Source organism: Myotis lucifugus, unplaced genomic scaffold (assembly GCF_000147115.1).
Source record: "Myotis lucifugus unplaced genomic scaffold, Myoluc2.0 scaffold_89, whole genome shotgun sequence".
Classification (NCBI taxonomy): domain Eukaryota; kingdom Metazoa; phylum Chordata; class Mammalia; order Chiroptera; family Vespertilionidae; genus Myotis; species Myotis lucifugus.
The window spans coordinates 1,123,584-1,147,458 of NW_005871137.1; the positions used below are offsets into that span (position 1 = coordinate 1,123,584).

General features: G+C 38.0%; 1 protein-coding gene across 1 annotated transcript in view; it reads right to left on the reverse strand.

The window, feature by feature from the left end:
- The window catches only part of GPD2 (glycerol-3-phosphate dehydrogenase 2), a 135,242-nt gene that overhangs the window by 47,563 nt on the left and 63,804 nt on the right, over positions 1-23,875 (reverse strand). The window contains 3 exon segments of the mRNA XM_006091258.3: positions 14,472-14,635; positions 15,870-15,967; positions 17,308-17,432. Of these exon segments, the coding sequence (XP_006091320.2) occupies positions 14,472-14,635; positions 15,870-15,967; positions 17,308-17,432 (387 nt within the window).

Consider the following 23,875-nt stretch of genomic DNA (forward strand, 5'->3'; position numbering starts at 1 on the left):
CCCACCCCACCCCTAGGCTGACTGTAGGTGTCCCACACTGAAGGAGCTGCTCTAGCACACAGACTCCAAACTGACACAAGATGCTACAGCTCCTTCTCATCGTGAGCATGGAAAACTTTATGGCAACTTGCTTTAACGTGGGTCTGTCCAATACTAGAAAAGGCATGATTTGTATATCAAATACAGGTGGTAGAGTGGAAATCAGAGATTGTTTTCCCCAAGCTGTCTATTACTCACTAGCCTTCTAATTCCTCTTGTTTTGTTGGTTATGCTCAACTAGTAACTGCTGTTGCAGCCAGCAGAATCCTATATAATAAAGATGTAATATGCAAATGGTTGTTATGCCAAGAAGTGAAATGACCAACCGCATAAGGACTGGATCACAGATCAGCAGGAGGGTGGGGCGGAGCGCTACAGGAGGGGGCAGGGCAGCAGGGCAGCAAGCTATAGGGGGGGGGGGGGAGGAGGGGGGGGGGGAGACAGGGGGAGCTACAGGAGGGCGGGGCATCGGGTGGAGAGCTACTGGCGCACAGATTCATGCTTAGGGCTTCTAGTAAAAAGAGAGTTGATAAGGGCAGGGCCCCTGGTGTCTCTAGAATTTCAAGTTCAGTATCTGTGGAAAATGGCTAAAATGCCAAAATTCGAAGAGAATTAAGAAAGGAAAATAGTCTGCAGTTTGTAGCTCAAATAACACATGAATTGAGGGAAGGGTACTTACTCCAAATCTGATCTAGAGGAGCAGAGGCAGGGAAGGGGGAAGTTCGGTCATAGACAACCACCCAGCACACAGAAGGCCCTCAACAACACTTAGAGGCAGTCAAGGGCTTGCAGAATAGAGATACTTACTAGTAATAACCAAGAGGGGAGAAGCTAAGTTTCAGACAAATGTTGTCTAATTCAAATGTATGGGGTGAGTTACTTCTATTCAGATTTGAGGTGGGGTGGGGAAAAGAGATGGTCAGATGTAACAAATTTAAAAAATTAATCTTTAGTGGATGAGGTATTTAATTGTTTCTAGGTATTTATATACTTCAAATATTTAAAATTGTATGTTTGTTTCCTTATGTTTATGTTAATCATGTTTATGCTTACCTTCTTTTAAATAGTGTTTTTTGCTACCTAAATAAAAAAATATATATACTTGAATGGAGAAATACGTTTTTCTCTCTATTCATACTTAGGATCATGAAGACACCAGTTTTACCCAAAAATGTGAAAAAGAAATGTACAAGTAGAAGACAGAGGAAAAATGTAAAAATATATATTAATCTTACTTTACATATTAATCTTACTTTACACAATACTTTTTTCTTGTTACTAGCATATACTGTTGTGTGTGTGTTTTTAATGCTGCTAGAGACAACTGCTAAAAAAGAAAATCTGAATTTATTTCATTCCATTAAGGGGGTGATAGTGAATTTATCCAATTTGTAAATCCTTGTAATGATCATGTCTTTGTACCCCTTCTTCTACCAAAACAGCTTGAGGTAGCTACTGAGGCAAAGGCGCTGCACAGAGAAAATTGTCGAAAGAGAAAGAGCAGCCATGGGAGCCTCGTCTCAGCCCGCTTTCAGCCAGGCTTTGTCCTCTGTGAGGGGAAGTGATACTGCATGAATCGCACGTCCATTCACTGCTGCATCCATCAGGTTAAAGTTAGAAGGATCTAAAACTCCTGGGAATATGGAGCTTCTGGTTTACTGAGAGCCTTTGATGCTACCTATCCCTAGTTAATTCGGAGTAATATATTAATCATTACTGACATAAAGTACAAGTTATTTGATTTTGTTCTTAATCTGATGGTTGTTCATCTAATTCTTGTGTGTGTGTGTTTTTATCATGTTCTGCTCAAAAGACGTGTTCTTCTTAATAGGTAGCAAATTACAGGTTGGTAACAGTGTTTCCAGAATGCAAGAATACCTATTTGGTTTTGGATAGTAAAGGAGCAGCAGCTATATAAGTTGTGTGGGAAGTCAGTTAGGATGTGTTTTTAATAGGCAGAACTGAGTTGTTTTTTAAAGTAGGTGTTGTGTGGTTCACGTTTTCTGTGGGCAGATACCACTGGTCTAAGCAGTGTTTTATTAATATGAAGTGTGATATGAGTAAGTATTAATAGTCATAATGAAACCAGTTTGAAATTCACAGTCTAAAATAGTGGCCTATTTGGTTCCAGAGAACAGAAGCTACCAAGGTGTTAGGTCTATTTATAAGAACTATGAACCATTAACTTTTTTTCACTGTTTTTCCATATAACACTACCAAGGTTTGGTTGTAGAGCAGATATTGAAACTACAGTGTGGTGCTTTTTTATCAGAGATGTTTGTATTACTACTATTTCCTATGAGGTGAGACACCAGCCTGGAATTCCATACCACTAAGAAAGCTGCTGTGTGGTGTATACAAAACTCCAAATGGATTCGACGACTGTTGTTGTTGTTTTTCTCTGTTTCTTCCTTTTCAAAAAATTTTATCTGAGCACAGACTCTCAATCCCTCAAAAGAACGTTAGAAAACACACTAGAGTGGATAAGATCAGTGGGCACCTGGAGAGTCTGCCAACAGATACATGAGGCATTATATTTTCACTTAATAAAGTAAGCAGCAAGAGAATCGGTTCCTAAAGAAAGCCTTCTAGCTTTTTATTTCCTATTTCCCACATTCCAGTGGCAAATATTTCCCACTCCCTTCTTTTCCAAATGTGACCCATGGGATCAAATTTTCGAAGGAAAGCTACTTTGAGACAAACACGTTGAATAGTTACCTTAAGCGTCAGTGTGCAGCACATTTAAATATGGCTTATAGTTCTTGGGCATGTGTTTTCCTAACGTCTCTAAAACAAAAGCTTAAAATCCCTCAACGTCTTAAACCTTGACTGTTAGCTATAATTAATTAGTTTCATGTCTAAAATGTTTAAATGTACCATTAATATACAAATAAAATTTTACTAAGTGTATAACTGTATGCATTAATGTAAAACAGACCCATCTTTTTCTAAAATCATTATAATTAACATGAGCATTTAGTTTGACTAAGCAGATTGCCGTTCAACACAAGCAGATGATATGAACTAGGTTTCAGCAAATTTAAACAAATCAGAGCATGTTTTATATAATGATAAAATTATGGATTTGCAACTCACAGCCTAATTTTAAAGTCTATATAATAAAAGTAGTGGCCCTAGCCAGTTTGGCTCAGTGGATAGAGCGTCAGCCTGCGGACTGAAAGGTCCTGGGTTCAATTCCAGTCAAGGGCACATGCCTGGGTTGCAGGCTCAAACCCCAGTAGCGTGCGTGCAGGAGGCAGCTGATCAATGATTCTCCATCATCATTAATATTTCTATCCCTCTCTCTCCCTCTCCCTATTTCTCTAAAATCAATAACAATATGTTTTCAAATAAACAAACAAATAAAAATAAATAAATGTAGTGGATGTGCCATTGTTTTGTAGTGTCCAAAGAAAGAAAGATTGTATTTTCATTTATAAGAAGAAAAATAACTTGAAAATATGGTTTATTGATGGCTAAGGCTATACTAATGGATATATATTGATCCAAGCAGCTAACAGCAATAAAATTTAATCCTGTAGAATTTGGGTCTTGTATGCTTTTTAAATTCGCCTTTTTAAAACTTTGTGGTTCCTTATACTACTATGGAATAAAATACCCACCATTAGCTGGGGGGAAAAACCAAGGCACTAATATTATCTAAGGAATGGTAAAGGGAGCAAACATAATTATACATATAATATACAGATATGCATACACATACATACATACAATGAAAAGATATACCAAAATTCTTAAAAAACAAAAACCTTATATTTAAGAAGAAGGGAATACGGTAGAGGGCATAGGGAGAGAAGCCAGCCTTATTTGAATAGTGTTTATATTTATTTTTACCTTGAAACTCTGTACTTTACATAATTATTATGCAAGAGCACAGCTTAAAAAAAAATAAATTCCTGCCTGACCAGCATGGCTCAGTGGTTGAGCATCAAGCTACGAACCAGAAGGTCTCAGTTCAATTCCCAGTCAGGGCACATGCCCGGGTTGTGGGCTCGATCCCAGGTGGGGAATGCAGGAGGCAGCCAATCAATGATTCTGTCTCACCATTGATGTTTCTCTCTCTCTCTCTCTCTCTCTCTCTCTCTCTCTCTCTCTCTCTCCCTCTCCCTTCCTCTCTGAAATTAAAAAAAAGTAAAAAATAAATAAATTCTTAATGATCTAAAGCAAAATTAAACTGATTTATTATACTGAGTTAGTGACATAAAAACACTAATAGGAACTATGTCAAGTAGCTTTAAAATACAGTAATCTGTCTACATATCCTCATTGGCAGGCATATACTCTAAGAACAACACCAAAAATCTTAAACTGCTTTCAGTGATTTTTTTAGAGATATGACTGATGAGGTTAAATAAAAGGCATCTATCTACTCATGAATTTAAAGTGGAATTATGTCTAAGAATTCATCATGTTTTCTTTTACTTTTTTTTTTTTAAATCCTCATCCGAGGATATGTACTAGAAAGAGAAAGAGCAAAAGAAGAAAGAAGCATCACTGTGAGAGAGAAACATCAATCAGGTGCCCTAACTGGGATTGAATCCAAAACATAGGTATGTGCTCTGACCAGGAATCAAACCAGTACCTTTTTTTAGTGTAGGGAGCAATGCTCCAACCAACTGAGCTGCCCACCCAGGGCATGATTTTCTTCTTTAAACAAAACATTTTTCTTATTTTTTTCTACTCTAAGGCCTAGAAATAATGACCAATGAGTAGCAATGAACATCCATAGCATCTCCCACAGGAAGGAATCACGGCTTGTTGAAGAAACGGTTGCTTCTAAGTCTAGGGCAGGAAAGTTTCAAGAAGAGCCTGAATATAAGCTGTGATACCAGATCACACAGAAGTCATCATCCACTGACAGCGTATTAAAAGGGCCAACCTGCGGAGGTGCCCAGAGGCCAGAGATAGGACAGTTTGAACATCAATATGTAAGGAATTGACACACATCAAATATGTTTGATATCATGAGTGTAGTTGGAAGTCAAAAAAAAATTCTCATAACATTTGGAGAATACTGGAACGCCAACTCTTTATTTTTAAAAACTAGCAATTAATGGGAAAACTCAAGCCTTTATCCAGACATGTTATACAAAATGTAACAAGGTAGGCAAAGAATTGATGCAGGAACATTATAACAAATCCAACATATAACTAAAGAAGGAAAGAGAGTTAAGAAAATACCATGTTGTAGCCTCTTAACCTCTAATGAAATACTATTAATTTATCTAGGCAATGATTATAATGACTGATTTTTTTAAAAAAGGAAGATAGAAAGTCACACCAATACCTATAAAGTGTTTTTGATAAAACAATTTGAGATCCAGCCTCCTTGTAGTTAGCCACCAAAGATGTCCCCCATCTCTCCCCAATAAACTATGCCTCCTATTTTCTTGCTTTTATATTGTCCTACCCCTTAAACCTAGACTGCCCCTTTCATTCATTTTAATTAACAGAATGTGGTAGAAGTGATACTGTAACTTCCAAGGTCAGCAGAAGACTTGCAGTTAAGCCTTGGTCTCTTGGTACACTCATCGGGGTAAGCCAGCTACGACATAAAGTCTGACTACGTACAAGTCCAACCTGGCCATGTAGAAAAGCCCCAGTGAGGCAGATGCGGAGCTAGCCCCAAGCTGTTCCAGCCTTCTCAGCCCAGGAGCTAGACATTTAAGAACAACTCCGGCCTCAGCTGCCAGCTTACTGCAACCATAGAGGGATCCGAGTGAGAAACCCAGCCGAGCCCATCCATCCTCAGAACTCAGAGAGCTCACTGGCCTTTGAAGCCACTAAGTTTGGGTGGCTTACGCAGCAACAGATTAATGGAACTGGCTTAACTACCAATGACCAAGAAATAGAGGGAACTGGTAAATAAAACCATAAGGAAACAAAGGAAGTCATGAAAACCTATTAGGTAAAAAGAATGAATTGACATATATGAACCTTAAATAAGATTCTGTTTGTTTTATAGGTTGATTTTTAGTTTATTTTAGTCAGGAGCTGATTAAGGTAAGGCTACAGGGGACATATGTACATGGCCTCATATTAAGAAATTATTGTCAAACATCTTAGGTGTGGTTGTATTTTAAAGAACAAATGTCCTTTAAAGATACAAAGTAAAATATTCATGGATGAAATATCTGGGGGCAGTAGGAAGTAGATAGGAGTATAGATGAAGGTAAGCCATGAGATTTTGTGTTGAAATGGGAAGTTCATTTTATTAATCTCATTACATTTGCAGTTTTTTGTTAAAGTACATGACAGACTTCAAGAAGCCATGATGTTATAATCCATACTTTGTAAAAACTCTTTCTTTCTGGCCAAGAAAAAAATCACTTTTACATCCCCACATGTCCAAAATACTGATCCAAATATTCAGCTATGATACCCTTCTTTAAAACAGGGATCATAATATCCCATTCCAGCACACATACTGAGCAGGGTCAACTAACATAATTTATGGAGGAAAACTACACTCTGCTCTACAAATGTGAAACATTGTTGGTAGTGGGGACCACGTGTTTGGCATAAGATTTGGCATCCATGCAGTGAACTCTCTCAGAATTCAAAAGCTCAGAACTCTGTCCTTACTGCATTTGGCCCTAATGCCAGGCACAATGTCTGAAAAATAGTAGGAGCTCCATAAATACATATTTTGGATGAGTGAGTAAACTGGGGAGAAGGGGTGATACAAGAGCAATTGCCTTTGATCCTACATCTTTTCAAAAAGGGTCAACTAGCAACAGTGAGAAGTAGATAACTTACATAAATACACCAGAACTACATGCTCAAACAACTTCTATGCATAAAAACCCTACTATTGGTGAATTTAGCACTGTTTTTTAAGCCTTTATATACAGAGCATAATATGGATGACTACTATCTCAGTATCCTATACCTGATCAAATCTACCTTTTAGTGCTTTTCATTTTCTTTAATAAAACTAATTATAAGAGAATGAAAGCCTGGTATTTAATACATACTAGTCAAATGAGCAATAAACAATTGTAAACTTTCCTAGGGGCTATTTTGCTCTGTCTCATCCTCAGGAAGCTAAAGCATATGTTAGATGTTAGCCTGGGTGGACACAAATGTGTCCTATTTATTCAAGGTTTCCTTTGAAGCCACAATTTATAAGTTTTGTTTCTTAGGGGTACATGTCAAACTTCATTTAGCATTAGTTGGTACCCAGATAGATTGAATAGCAAAAAGGCAACATTCGGGGGCAAAAAGAAAAAAATATGCCTGCTATATGAGCAATAATGTCAGTTTCATTTATGTAACTCACAGAAAACAAGAGAAGAAATACAATGGAAAACTGATAGTAGGAACTCAAGATAAAAATTATACATTTAATGTATGTGCAGATGGGCAAGGAGAACTATTAAAACAAATGTGTTTTAAATAAGTGTCTAAGAGGTTGAAAAATTTTAAAATAAGTTCTTTTAGAATGTTTGTTTTCTAACTCTTAAATTTCAAAAATTACATATTTACGTGGAACATGTTTATCTGCACAACATGTTCCTTTTTCCTAAGAATGTTTTACAAACTTATCTGGGGAAAGCTGCAAAATTTTAAAATTTATAAAGGGGACATTAGTGGTACTGATGCTTCCCTTTGAAACATGTTCATGAAAAGAAGAATTTGATATACTGTAGATTACCCATAAAATTGACCCCACTAAAACAATTAATATTTGAATAATGTTCTATAATGTTATTTACACTTATTAACTCATCTAAACCTCAAAACACCCTATGAGTTAGGTATTATAAAAACCTAAAGTCATAAATGTATAATGTGGGGCTGAAAACTCAATAAAGTTTATAAACCTAAGGTGTCTATTTCCATATTATTGTTTCAACTTCACTACAATACTGTGGAAAGCAATTCTTAAGTATGACTGTGATACTTACAATTGTGAGACAAGTTATTGTGGCATTGTCAACATTCATTTTCTAAGACTCATCTGTTTTGTTCACTTCAGCTTCATTCATTCACTTTCAATGCTGTGTTTTACTCCACTATAGGTTATTTATTCATTTGTCTCTTGGTAGATGTTTTCATTATTCCTCTTTTGAAATTATACCCAGTGCTACAATGAACTTTTCTGTACTTATCTCCTGGTGGACACTTAGTAGACTTTTCTGGGGCATAAACTTAGTAGGAGAATTACTGAATCACAAGGTATAATATGCATGCTCAACTTTACTACGAGGGTCTAATTGTTTTCCAAAGTGTTCATATCAACTTATATAACTGATCACATTATACTTTTACAAAGTTTAAAAATAAAACTAAACAACAGACTATTTTTAAATATTTACATAATATAAAAAAGAAGACTGTGTGTATGTGTGTGTGTATGTGTTATAGTTTTTTGTATGTATCAATATCTATGAAATTGTAAACCTCAGTATGTACAATAATAAGGATCTGAAAAGGAGCCTGGAAAACTGTTGGCAAACAGAACTTTACATTTTAAAATAAATTTATTATATCTTTACTTTAAGATAGAAATAAAAACAATAAATAGGTCTTAATCTATCATGTCAAATTTGGATAATTTTGAGGTTCTCAAGATAGTAAACCCTCTTAGTCAATAGATTTTGGGTTTGTTTTTTCCTAGACCCCTCCATCAAAGTTCCTAGAAATTGAACCTTGAGAAATAAAGGAAGGGATTTGGTAATGTTTACTCTTCTAGAGGAATTTTTCCTTTCACTGAATACATCTATCTTGATAATAGTAAAATAAGTTAGTTACCAAAACATAACATGATGACAAATTTACCAACCCAGTGGTTCAAAAAAGAAAAATTAAGTCGAGCATTACAAAATTATAGCAAATGTCAACATATAACCTCAACATGGATGTTTACTTATAAATACATATCTGTATTATTGTGTGTGTGTGTGTGTATATATATATGTATATATATATATACATATATATTACTGTATTTATATATTATAGACATTTGAACCATATATAACAGGTTTTATATTTATTATATATATATATATATATATATATATATAATTTCAGAGAGGAAGGGAGAGGGAAAGAGAGATAGAAACATAAATGATGAGAATCATTGATCGGCTACCCCCTGCACACCCCCTACTGGGGATTGGGCCACAACCCTGGCATGTGCCCTGACCAGGAATCAAACCATGACCTCCTGAACTACTCAGTCACGCAGGCCAGGCTATAAACGGACATTTATATGGAATTTGACAGAAATAGATCTAAGTAGGGATTGTAATATTGATAGAAGTAGATCTAAGTAGGAATTCTAATATCTTCTTCCTACAAGCAGTGGATGGTCTTGTGCACCCATGAGGCTCACTCATACCACGTTAGAGGTCACAATACACTTATAAGAACTGCAATTAGAAGCAGGTAGCTAAACTTGCATAATAGCACTGCTATTTTGTTTGTAAATCCACATCATTCAGTTACTTTTTCAACCTATTTCTATTCCTCTGAAGAAATTAATGTGTCTGTCATATGCAAAGTAGATAACATCCAATTAGTTCAACAATGCTGTTTGCATATAATGTAAATGAGGATTAAAGGCACCATCTTTGGATTTGACTTAAGTTCCAGGATTTCAACAACAACAACAACAAAAAACACTAAGACCAAAAAGTATCACCTTTCTGTTATTGGGTAATTGATTTTTTTAAGTTTTCAAAGCAGATAAAATCAACACCTTAAAAGACTTGTCTTTAGCCCGGGCTTTCTTTATTGAGTGTACAATTGCAGGTGCATGCCTAGAGGAGCAATAGTTTGTTCCTAACAAAAGAGTCTGGATGCCACAATATGCCTCTTGCCAGAGGCATCGTTCCCCAAAGCACAGAGCTAACTGCATCTCCTGCTGTACCTGTAACAATTTAATTGTATGAGTCAGCCTAGTCAAGCATCTCCAGCCCATGACTGGGAGACATGAAATTCATTGTCATTATTGTCCCTGTCATTTTGGATCATTATATCCTGCTGCAGAATTTTCCTCACTCCAGTGCATTCCTACCTCCAGGAGCCAGGGATTATAGCTGAGGTTGGGGCGGGGGCAGGACCATGAACTACATTTACCTCAGGGGAGCCAGAGATTAAATTAGCTTTGCTCTCTCGCCAGCAGAATTCATCTATTAGTATGCTGTGAGTTTTACGTTGGAATAAAAATGAATATTCTAACAAAACCTGGGTTGTAATTCCCCCTTTGAAACATGGATATAACTAACTTTTATTTACATTAAGAAAGCTAATGTAATTTCTTGTAGGTTGCTGTTTTCATATGTGCACAAGGAATACTTGAGGGCATTATCAGGTAGGAAATAACAGACAACTCTCTGTGTCCATGACTGGACTCGCAAAAGAAAGAATTTAAAGCAGTAATTTTGTTCTCCAGTTGTATCTTAGAGAAGCTCAATGGAGGAATTCAATGGTTTTAAATATTTAATGATTTTTAGTTATATCTCACTTTTTGTGCACTGAATCGGATGACTGGAGTCCAAGAGGAATGGCATCAAAGATCTCCTCTGGGAACAGGAAGATAGAAGTTGACAGAGGAAGACAAAATAAGGTCCGGAGGAGACTTGCTTCCTCTCCACAGCTGGTTCACTTAATCTCACAGCCGGACAAGTCACCCAAGCCTGTCAGGCCTTCAACGCTTCTCACTGACTTGGGAGAGTTGGATCAGTCACACACTCTCTATCTGGTGAACCCCTGACCAGTGGTCATGGCCATGGTCGGGGTCAGCTGATGGCGCTCTGGTAGGAGATGGCAAGGAGCAGATAGGAAACACTCGGACATGTCTCGGTCAGAAAACCAGTAAGCTGACTGTATGTTTTCTCTAGCAGAATATAAAAAGAAAATATAAGCTCGTATGTCACTTCCTAGTCCAACTTTCATTTCATATGGATTTTACTGAGAAATCTGACATTTACTTTGTCTGCACTGAAAAAAAAAAAAAAAGGAAAAGGTAGCTATTCCTCTATATGTGTGAGTTTGTTTTCAGCAGCTAACAACAAAACATGGCAATGGATCATGCCTTTGCTGAGCACAGCCACTATAATTACTACATTTTAAAAAATATGGAATTACTTTTATGACCCTTTGGACTTGTGTGGAGGGAATATATTTTGCCTTAATCATATGCAATGGCCATCTCTATTTATTTAGGATGAAATGTCCTTATGAGTAATTAAGAAAAATTTTTTTACCTTTGTACATTTCATACTTTAGAGGGAACATCTTCAGCTAGCTCAACATCTCAGTATGGAAGGAACTTTACACTGTCTCAGCCATCGGTCCAAGTGAATGGCAATGTTTTCTAGTCCATCTCACTATATTTCCACATGCCTACATTTCACTTTTCATTGGTGCTGATGTAACTGTCTAATGCAGTGATGGCGAACCTATTACACGCGTGTCAGAGGTGACACGCAAACTCATTTTTTTTGGTTGATTTTTCTTTGTTAAATGGCATTTAAATATATAAAATAAATATCAAAAATATAAGTCTTTGTTTTACTATGGTTGCAAATATCAAAAAATTTCTATATATGACACGGCACCAGAGTTAAGTTAGGGTTTTTCAAAATGATGACACGCCGAGCTCAAAAGGTTCGCCATCACTGGTCTAATGTATCACTAATAAGAGGTTTTCATTCACAAAACTTCTGGTAGCATTTAAAAGTTCTTTCAATTACTTGTGCCACTTTTTTTTTTATCATAATCAAGATTTTCCCCAAGATGAGAGGTATAAATATTACTTCTGTTCACTTTAAAATGGAAATTTTGTTATGTGAATTTCACCTCAATAAAATATTTTTTAAATTAAAAAAAGGTTATTTCAAGAAGCTCAAATACATTTGAAACCATCTGGGTGACTGTTACTACAGTCTCATAATGGTTAGTTATGGAGAATATTTTTTTTTTCTTGTTAAGAAAGGTTTATGATATACATTACAATTTTAGACTTTGTTTGCAAAAGTAAATGTTCAGGAAGTTATTTTCCTCTGAAATACTTTGGTAACAGGATGCTGATGTTATTTTTTGATCAGGGGTAAGGCATTCCTTCCTTTCTCTGAGTATATATTTACGGCATTTAATTCCTTTACCTATATGCTCCCTTTTGTATCTATTTCCATGTTGCTATTTAATTTGCTCATCACCACGTTAGGTAAAACAGGAGTTGTCCTATCTGTGAGCACAGCTGGGAAACCACAGAACTACACTTTGGTTCACATTCTTGTTTGAACTTACCTCAAGAGTGACACAGTTGGGCCTGTATCATTTCTCAACAAGGATTAAAAGAAAATTATTTCAAAGGACTAGAATATAATTATTTTTACCCTTTCTATTCAAGACTTTAATATTTTAAAATAAATTTTCAAATGTCAACACGAAATTATTTTCATAATGATCTTTAAATTTTTCGGTAATCTTTGCTAAACTCAATTTTGCAACCTATAACAAGCTATAAAAGCCAATTCTGAATTAAAGAAATTCTTGATCCCCTTGATTCTAATAGGGCCATGTGTTTGTTTGTTTTTTGCGTGTGTGAAATAGATTTCCCTTTAAGAATCTATAATTCATTTGCCTGGCCAGTGTGGCTCAATGGTTGAACCCATGGTCCAGGAAGGAGGTCACGTTTCAATTCCCAGTCCCGGCACATGCCTAGGTTTCTGGCTCAATCCTTGCAGGGGAAGGGAGACTGCAGGAGGCAACCAACAATGATTCTCTGATGTTTCTATCTCTCTCTCCTTCTTTCTGAAATCAATAAAAATATTTTTAAAAAAGAATTTATAATTCATAAAAATATTAAAGCCAACATAAGACAAGATGCCACAAAATCAGATATGATATCCACTAAGAATCCTCTTAAGGAGATTCAGATATGCACACATTAAAAACAAAACCAAGCAAACAGTAAAAGTAGTTAGCATCCTCACATGAACAAGTCCAGAGGGACTATGCAGGAGGGATTAGCAGTAAGAGGCAAAGAATACAACACTTCCACGTCAGGATGAGTAGAATGCCTTCTTACTCCTCCTGGACCAAACCCTCTTCAATGTAATCACCCAGTAAACTACAATGGACTAGCATTAGGGTCCGATGCTGAGAAAGCAAATTCACAGTTAAGGTTGTCCTTAACATACAGATCCTATCAAGGGTACCAAAAGTGTAGATAAGTGCCCCCTGCCCTCCGTCATGTTCAGATACTGATGGGCACTGTGAATTTTCTAGCTTTTAATGTTTGTCTAGGACCCTAACATTTCCCTAATGTTGCTCCTAGGACATTTTCTTGAGTTTGTCCCCATTGCACATACACTTTTTGTATTTCCACATGAAAGCCTAACAGACAGCTAAGTAGATTCAGAAACCTAACACTTGGGGGAGGTAGGATGGTCTTGAGGATATACTATAATATGAAGTAATATAAATATCAAAGCCTCCTAAATATATATATTTCACACTAAGAGTTTAGATACCTAACATGAAATACAAACATCACATAATGGAGATTTAAAAAAACTCACTGAGCTATAGAACCTATTGTGTCAAAATTTCTAAGACTTTTTGAACATATACAATATCTATATCCAGTTATTTCCTTGTAAATAAACATCTTTGAACTATTTGCTAATTCCACACACCCTTTAAAACTATAAAAATTTTCACAAATGGCTTTTCCTGTTTTACTTTATGCTGTATTGTGGTCCATCTGGAAATATAAGTGGTGAGTTCCTTCAAATAAAAGTATACAAAATTATATTGCTCACACACAAAATGAACATTGAACACATCACAAATGGATACTAAATAATGTCACTTTTAGAAAACATCCAACAACAATAAAATAAGCAATAAAAGCAGAGGGGTTGGTTTAATAAATGCAATGTTCATCCACCTTCATCATAAATTATATGTTCAAGAATTGTGTCCTGTGCAAACTACAAACTTGTCCATTTCAGCCCAGGGGGCATTTTTCTCTGGGTTTCTAACCCCTTGAAAATAGAGGTTTCATCTAGAAAACCTAACAGATCCTCAGCTCCTTTCAACATTGTAATATATTCATTACATGTAATATAGTCACTGGCAAACATATAACCAATTAAATGACATGAAGGTGGGGTCCAAATTCATAATGAGGGAAAATGGACCAAACCAACCATAAGATACAAAGTAGAAACCCAAGCAGAAAAGAAATATGCAAAATTACACATATGAAAAGCAAAACACAATGCGGAGGTTTTTAGCTAGTATTGGAGAAAATGGTGTGTCTATTTGTGTGTTGTGTAAGATTCACATTAAAATTAAGAATGCAAAACTATCTCATTAACAATATACTGTAAGGGTCATGAGTGAGAGTAAAGTATCTTGTAAAACAAAACAAAAGAAACACATACCATCATAGTAGACAATTGCTCCTACCAGCCTGTCCTTCTGAAGCATTGGGAAATGCTCCAGGGCTCTCGATTTGCTGAGGATGTAGCTGCTTTTCAGGCAGTTACTTCCTGCCACCAGGTCGTACATTTTGATTCCTACCCAGTAGTAAGGTAACTGCCACCACCTACAGCATAAACAGGGGAAAAGGTTTCTTTAGAGACAGTGTATCACATTACAGAATGTCGCTTTAAGTTCTTAGATACGTTTCATTTAAGAAAAGCAAAATATGGCTAGAAGTGTACTGTGAAAGAAACAGAACCGCACCGCTGTTGTTGACACCAGCCCAGCTGAACTATGTAAGTGAATGAATCCGTGAGCCTTCCAATGAATCACCTGGAAGACAATGGTTCTTGACCTCGTTGCATTTTAGAATTCTCTGGAGAGCATCAAAAATAAATACAGATGCCTAGGCTTCACATGTCTTGAGATTGATTTAGCTAAACTAGGAAGGGGCCTGGGTGACGCTAATGGATCCCCAGGGTGGGGAATCACTGGCTTAAGGTGTCCTAAGCAATCTATGACAAAATATGGACAATTGTAAAATCTGTTTCTAGGCCCCCCACAACACTCATGGCTAACAAAGTTAGAGAATCCACTTCTTCATATTACCTGTACTCTAATTTAAGGCAACTTCATGAATAGCTTTAACAATATCAGGAAAATGGGTTTTATAATTTATAATCTGACACTTTTTTAAAAAATGTTTTGTTTATTGATTTCAGAGAGGAAGGGAAAGGAAAAGACAGAAACATCAATGATGAGAGAGAATCATTGATAGGCTGCCTCCTGCACGCCCCACAGTGGGGATGGAGCCTGCAACCCGGGCATGTGCCCTGACCAGGAGTTGAAACAAGACCTCCTGGTGCAGAGGTCGATGCTCAGGCACTGAGCCATGCCTGCCAGCAATATCTGACACTTGTAAACAAAGTTTGGGTTAATGCACATATTGAAAATGACCCAGAATGATTTAAGTTTGGAGTTGGTACATACTAGGCTCAGATTTTGCAGCAGGATACTTTGGAGCTCTGCATTTTAGTCTTCAAATGGGCCTCTTACGTTCCTCAAAGCAAATCTATATCCTGCCAGAAACTGCCGTAAGAAATTACTAATTATAAATACAGAACACAGCTCCCTTTGCCTTCAAGATGTAGCCTTTGGAGGTTGGTCAGTAGGGAGTGATTTAGGAAAAGCCACACTTTTAAATACAACAAAGGAAAGTATCTGAGCATGATTAAAGATTGCGACTAATTAAAACCACATTAAGAAATACAAACTGAGGGAATATTTCCATTAAAACTGTGTTGTTCTCTATTAACCTCAGATAAGCACATGTGTATAGATGCTACCAAAATGCTTACTTGTAAACTGGAAGCATTATAGGCAACGGAGCTGATAAATGGGGAGCAATTTCTAGTAGGTTGGCGCGCTCGTGAAGGGCTTCTTTTACCATCCTATACTGAAAAGCAAAACAGAGAAAATTAGTTTGGCAGTAACAGATCATAATATTTTCAAATGGCAAATAGACACCCCGCCAACTGATTGATACACAGAAACCTCTCTACCTCTGAGCGAGGGTAGCTCCCTCCTAATCAGATTTCTAATAATACATCATGCTGTCAACCCAGGAGATTTTTTAGAAACCTTAACTGTATTTGCATAGGAGAAAAACATGCTGTCAGAGCTCCCAGGTGTAAGATATTTTCCTGACTGGAGTTACAAGATTATTATAACAATTTATCTTGCATTCTCTATATTGTCCCTTTTCTCAGTCCCCTGTCATATTTCCCCGTGTAAGAGACAACAGATTGTTCAAATGCATGCTACACATCCCCTTCTGGCCTCCACTACCCCAAGCAGAGATGATGCTTAGGAGTTGCACAGTATTTTATAGGTTATTACAAAAAAGCTTATCTCTTAATTCCTTTGGTCCTTATTATACCCCTCTGAAGAACCAGCATTACAAGTATGATACTAATTTCACAAATGAGAATACCGAGGCTCCTAAAAATTGAGTAAGTAAACTGGAACACATGCCAAGCCATCTGATTCTAAACCCTATGCTCTTTTCCTTGCAGCCATCACGATGTCGCAGAGACACCTAAGAAAAGGGACAGATTCACAAGTGACAATGTCAAGTTAGTGCTGCTGTGTTTTTCCCGTACGGAAGACAGATACCGGGTTCAGCTTTTTTTTTTTTTTTTTTTCTTTTTTAGCCCTCTGGGAAATGTCATCTTCCACACTGCCTTGGCAGTTTTCAAGTGGTGGCAGACTGGACACAATAATGTGTGACATAAGAAAAGCATGACTCAGATCATCTTTCCTTCAGAATATGTCAGCGACAAGATTAACGTATGGTTGCAGTTTCAGTTCAGAGGATCAATTTAATTACCCCCACCCTCCCACCCCCACCCCCGTATTACAGCACAGTAATACAGAGTAATACTTCCCCTGTATTACTCTGGGGAAGTAGCAATTTGGTGGCTATTGGCAAACAAAAACAAAAAAAGAAAGAAGAAAAAAAAAATCACTGTTGTTAAAAGGCAACACCTCCAAAAGTGATTTTGTAAATCTGCTACTTTGACATGCCTGTGCAGAAAAAGCCCCCGATCGCCCATAAACATAATACCACAGGAAAGAACCGGCACACCTCTCCTGAAAGATATTCCAGCAGACTACACTAAATAGGTATTTCCAACAGGAAGAAATGTTAGGAGCCATTAAAAAAAAAAACTGATTTAATTGGGTAGAAAAAAGCATAGTCGCAATTTTTGTTTAACAACCAGCATACACAATTACCTGCTCAATATCCAACTTCATGATAGCCTTCTGAAGATATCTCACACCACCATGGATCAATTTAGTGCTTCTGCTGCTGGTCCCCGATGAGAAATCATCTCTTTCTACAAGGGCTGTTTTTAGTCCTGTGTAACCAGAAAACCAAATTAACTTCTTAAATTACACAATTTGTATGTAATTCATTAAAGGCGCTTCTCCAGGGTAGAGACAATCACAAGAAAAATTACTCTGAACATGGATAAATTTGTATTCCAAGTGCAGTACACTGTCTATATTATAATGAAGAGATTTTAGTCTCTTCCTGGGGGAAAAGTCAAAGCAGAACTAGAAGCATATTAAACGGTGAATGAATCACAACTAGGAAATATTACAGTACAATTTCATGGCAGTAACAAACTCTGGTGCTTTTAGAGGGTCCAAGGAGTGCCTGCACCCATCTTTACCCAGGAGGCTAACTCAGTCATTTTCACAAGTCCTTCTGGAACTCCCATTCCTCCCTCACTACAGGAGTCCAGACATGGTCCAGCCCCACATCTCCAATCTACTCTAATGCATCATCAATGAGTCTAGACTAGCCCTCATATGTGCTGGCTCCTATTTCTAGAATGGTGTCTTAGAGGTTATAAAATGGGAAAAGAGATCAAAGCTATCACAACAGAAGAAGAAGAAAATTAACCCCTGATTTTGAGGAGTTCCTGGTCTCATGTAAGACATCCAAGCATAATATTGTGGACTTACAAAGAAAAATACAAGCCGGAACAAATGAACCCAAGGAAGGACAATAGTCTTGGTAAAGGTGAGGCTGGGCAAAGAAAGGTCAGTTCCAGAAGCCGTCCCCCTCCCCCGCTTTCTGTGAGGGCTGCAACAAATCTCTTAGAGATTAAATTGGTTTGGTTTGGTTTGGTTTTCTTGCAGAGACACCCCTATATCTCCAGGACTGGGTAGGAACAGCAGCACTGTGAGGCCCATACGCTAGTTAGAGATGAAATTCAAAACTTCAAAAGACCCAAAGTATATATCAACACCCAGCCATGAGGAATTTTCATGGCCTGGCATACTCTTGGGGATGAGAGAATGTCATGGAATCCAATTACAATGAGAATATGTAACTGGAGCAGTTTGGGCTCACAAAGCTCATATAAGAGAACTTGTGCATGTATTCAATTCAGAGCCATTCATTACATTTAATACCAAAGGGTCGTTTTTATAACTTTTAACAGTTTAAATATCGTACCCAAATGTCATCATAAAATCAGGCCAATTCCCTTGACTCAAAAGGACAAAATATTTGGAAGCCGTGGAGAGGAAAGAAGAGAACTTTGATTCCAAGGGCAAAAAGTGCTAATGCTCTAACTAAGGAGCTAAATAACACAGAAATTACAGGTATCATAGACCCAGGTCCCTCTTTTAAGCATTTATGCCAGAGAAAGATCTGTAAAATTCTCAAGTATGAATACCCTATCAGAGTTTAGTAAATGTAGTACTGGGTGTATTATAAAAAAATAAAAAATAAACTATATCAAATTAGTACTTAAGAATATTGAGAGCTTAGTGCCAACTTAGAGCTAAGGGATGATGCCAGAAATGAATTAGGCATGGACTGAGGTGTCAAGTAAGAAGAGAGGCGCAGAAAGTGCCTCCGGATTTCATAGGTACCACATTTGAAAATACAGAGGACTCTTACCTTACTCTGGCTTAGCAGGTAAATTCAGGACATAAGCCTCAGAGTAGTGTAATCAAGATTACATTTGTATTCTCTTACAAATGCACTGTCTTGGTGAGCTATATCACCTTGCCTTAGTAAGTCCAACACAGAGTTTTTCCATCTCTAAAATAGACTGTTTCTCTTCAGTTGTGATCAGATTGGGGGTGGGGTGGGGGGTGGGGGGATGTGACTTTCAAATGACATTTAAGAGCCAGATTGTATAACATATACCTCTCTTTCAACCTCGGAACCACAGTCTTGGCACCGACACGCCCGTACCATGAGAGGCAGGGACATAAGACTGAGAACGGTCAAGCAGCCTCCAAGCCAGCCCCTGGCTCCCGCCGTGGGCCTGCCCAAAGGCATCCTGCTGGCTGTGGTAGAGGGCATCTTAGTGCCCCATAATGCCCACTTTCTGATGTCTAATCCCCCACCCTGGTGTGTGGGCTGGACCTCGTGCCTTGCTTCTAATGAGTGGGGCACAGCAAGCACGATGGCACGTGACTTCTGTGTTAAGTTACAAAAGACTGACTTTCCTTGTCCTTTTTATTCGCTCAGAAGAAGCAAGCTCCCATGTTGAGTCAAGGAACCGCAGGACGCCCCAGTCAGCAGGTCATGAGGAATGGAGGCCTCGGGCCAACAACCTGTGAGGCCCTGGTCCTGCCAACAAGCATGTGACTTGCTCGGAAGCACTGCATCCTGTGAGAGGCTCCGAGCCAGAGGCAGGCCAGGGCACACGCAGATGCCTGGCCCCCTGAAACTGGGATAATAAATGTGGTTTCAAGCCACTGCATTTTAGGGTAGTTTATTGATGGCGCAATTCCCTCTAAGAACAAGAACGACAGCCAAGGCAGGAGTTTTTAAATACCGAGGATGGGTGTTCAAGAAAGGCTGAGTCTACAGAGGGGTGTGTCGCAGAAGAGAGGGAGGGTATAGTGGTTCGGTGCCAAGATCAGCTTACGCAACAGAAGGGGCAGATCCTTAAAATGGCCCACCTTTTGTAGGAGCCCCTGTTCCCCCCTCTGGGGCTGGGTTGCAGGGTTCAAGGGGCTTTGGGAAGGCCCCGGTGTGCGGGGGGGGGGGGGGGGCGCTGAGAGGTAAAAGGCCTATCACAAATAAAGGCATAATAGTATCATAAATGTTCTAGTTCATCTCAGCAGTGATAGAGCTTATTGATTTCCATAAAGAAGTAACGTCTGAAAAGAAAAGAAAGAAACAAAAACTATTTCTCATAAAATCTTGAACTAGTTGAATGAATTACCTAAATGGAGGGAGGCCAGCCCTTCATTGCCAGCCATGTGGGGAGGCATTCTCTCTGCTCTGAAGGAAGGCCTTTGTGTGCTCCTCAAATACAGCCAGGAGTAGAGGCTTTCGTCTACTTTGGGGCAGGATCCTGTCCTGTGGGCCACTGTCTCACAAGTGAAGTAATACCCAGTCTCCTCAAAAGGAAATGCCTCTGAGAACATGGCTGAAAGGCATGGATCAGTTTGAGAAGCAAATGCTTCCTTCGAAAGTACAAGATCTGGCATCAGCCCAGCTGGTGTGGCTCAATGGTTGAGCATCGACCTATGGACCAGGAGGTCACAATTAGAATTCTGGTCAGGGCACATGCCCGGGTTGCCGGCTAAACCCCCAGTAGGGGGCGTGCAGGAGGCAGACAATCAATGATTCTCTCACATGAGCATGAACTTGAATCCTGTGCTCAGTCACCAGGTATCCGTTTGGAAGAATAAGGGTGTGCTTGCTGATTTTTTTTTTTTTTTATCATTACAAAAAGAGGAATAAAACTGAAAATCTTCCAGAGGTTCTCATATTGTTTTTGAGAAATGCTACTGTGCTGCCTATCAGGAGAACCACCAAAGTGTTTTAAGCTGAGAAATCAGATGAATGTTCTAGAAAGATTTCTCTAAGAGTGGGCCTGGAGGGCAGGGCTGGAGGAGGAGAAGAGCTGGAGGCAGGGGGGCATTTAGGGGGACCCGCCAGAGCAGGAGCAGGGCGGTGATGATTTCAGCCTTACAGGGCTAAAGATGATATTGGAGCGGGATAGAAAGAGAGAATTTTATGGACCTGTGTTAACAGAATACTTTTTTTTTTTTCCTTGCCCAAACTGACAGTGTGAGGCAGGGAACTACTCTAGGAATTAGCAAGCCATCTCAGGAAGATATTTCAGGATAGATAAGTGAGACCTAACACTTTAAAGCCTCAAAACTGCTTTTGCAAGTATTGGACATTTTAAAAAGTTATTCACATGTACGTATGTGAGAAACCCTAGTGAATACCAACAAAAGTTAAAATGGGCTTCTCTGTCAAACCACGCTGTTTTTCTTGTCCCATTATTTCCAGTGTCATATCATCAAGCTACCCACCAGGATTCCTGGTGAGAAATGGTACTGCTCCTTCCAGAGCAAAAAACATAAAAATCAAATTGTAGCTACATTGATATATTAATGTAATGTAAAAGCATTACCAAAAGTTTTTCGGAACCACAAAAAAACTAAATAGTCTAGAAAAAGAAATATTTTAAAAATTTAAACTGATGCTATATGCTAAATGTTCTGAATTTCTTATCTTTGTTGACAAGAATGATAGAAGGGGAGGGGGGGGACAATGTAAAGTCAAGACATTACTAGAAGTTATAACCGTTTCTCAAAATACATTCCTTAGCTGATTAACCATTATCTAACACTAGAGGCCCAGTGCACGAATTTGTGCACCGGTGGGCTCCCTCAGCATGGCCTGTGAGATCTGGCCGAAACTGGCTCTCCGACATCCCCCAAGGAGTCCCAGATTGAGAGAGGGTGCAGGCCAGGTTAAGGGACCCCACCAGTGCATAATTGGGGCCGGGGAGGGACGCAGGAGGTTGGCCAGCCAGGGAGGGACCACAGGAGGGCTCCAGGGCATGTCCAGCCCATCTTGCTCAGTCCCAATCAGCCAGATCCCAGCAGCAAGCTAACCTACTGGTTGGAGCATCTGCCCCCTGGTGGTCATAGCAAGTGGTTGAACGGCCTTAGCATTCATTAGCATATTGCGCTTTGATTGGTTTAACGGACGACTGGACAATCAGACACTTAGCATACTAAGCTTTTATTATATAGGATGTTCCTTTCTGTTCCACCTCTCAAAATGCAAATTTTTTCTCCCCTCAAAAATTATTGATCTGAAGAAAAACAAAATACTGATCTAAAATTAAGAGTTTAGTTTTCTGATACATTAAGCATAAAGCAAGGAAGTAAAAAGAGGGTGCTGTTTTATCTTAAAGAGAATGAACAGTATTTTTAAGTGACAATCAATGCTAACATTTTGTATTCTTAAGGAAAACAGATTTGAAGGACATCAGAAATAATGTCCCCAGGCTTCAAGCCTCTACTCCTGGCTGTATTTGAGGAGCTCACAAAGGCCTTCCTTCAGAGCAGAGAGAATGCCTCCCCACATGGCTGGCAATGAAGGGCTGGCCTCCCTCCATTTAGGTAATTCATTCAACTAGTTCAAGATTTTATAAGAAATAGTTTTTGTTTCTTTTCTTTTCAGATGTTACTTCTTTATGGAAATCAATAAGCTCTATCACTGCTGAGAGGAACCAGAACATTTACGATGCTATTATTGCTTTATTTGTTTTTATTACTGATTGCGTTTAGTAGATATTCTCAGGAATTTCATGACAGTGGTGAAGTATTAATAATGGAGTAAAATTACTCTGAAATTCTTAGGTGAAACAATAAAAGGATTAGCTCTAGTAGAAGAACAAAGCCACCTTGAACTCTACCTTTCAGCCCATCTTCTGTGTGGGGCAGGGGTGTGAATTAAATACAGCTCTTTATAGCTTTGCCTATAGACTTCAATGAGAAGGTCTAGTTACCAAGTACTTACAAGTAAACCAATTCATAGATCAAGACAGTTGGGTGGCCAACCGGTATAGCTCAGTGGTTGAGCATTGACCTGAACCAGGAGGTCATGGTTCAATTCCCGGTCATGGTTCAATTCCCGGTCAGGGCATCTGCCCAGATTGTGGGCACAATCCACAGTGTGGGGCATGCAGGAGGCAACCGATCAATGATTCTCTCTCATCATTGATGTTTCTATCTCTCTCTGCCTCTCCCTTCCTCTCTGAAATCAATAAAAATATATTAAAAATTAAAAATAAAACAGCTGGATGAAGTGATCAACCCAATAAGTCTAGTTATATAGATCACTTCATAAGTTATATAAATGTCTAATCAGGGTTATACACCTAAAACTAGTATAATATTGTATGTCAACTGTAATTGAAATTTTAAAAAGTTTTTTTAATTTAAAATAAGAGAGTTGGATGAATATAGATGGATAATTACCATCTAAGGGGAGGAATGATACGACATTTAACTTTCACAGCATAAAATAGAACAGAAGTATATTTTAATGCCTTTTACTGATTATCTTATTATGCATAAAAACATGCTCAATATAATAAATGCAAAAAAGTAAGGAGAACAAAATAAAACTCTCCTGTAATCACACCACTCAGAGACAACCACAGTTGACATTTGAGTGTTTAAATGTTCACATTTTTTATGCATGTATATGATCACATACATACATTTTTCCAAATTAGGATCATATGATGTATTCCTTTTTTTTGTTTGTTTTTCATTTAACAATATTTAGTGTAAACAACTCTCCATGTCAATAAATATTTTCCTATTATTTCATTTTAATGTGTGGATAATATTACACTATACATTTACAATGATTTACTTATTCAATTTTGGGTTATTTCCTACCTCATGTCACAGATAGAACTGCAAGATTATATTTTCATTTAAACTCCACATCTTTAATTAATTCACTAGAATAAATTTTAGATATGGCATACTTTAGCTATTTTTC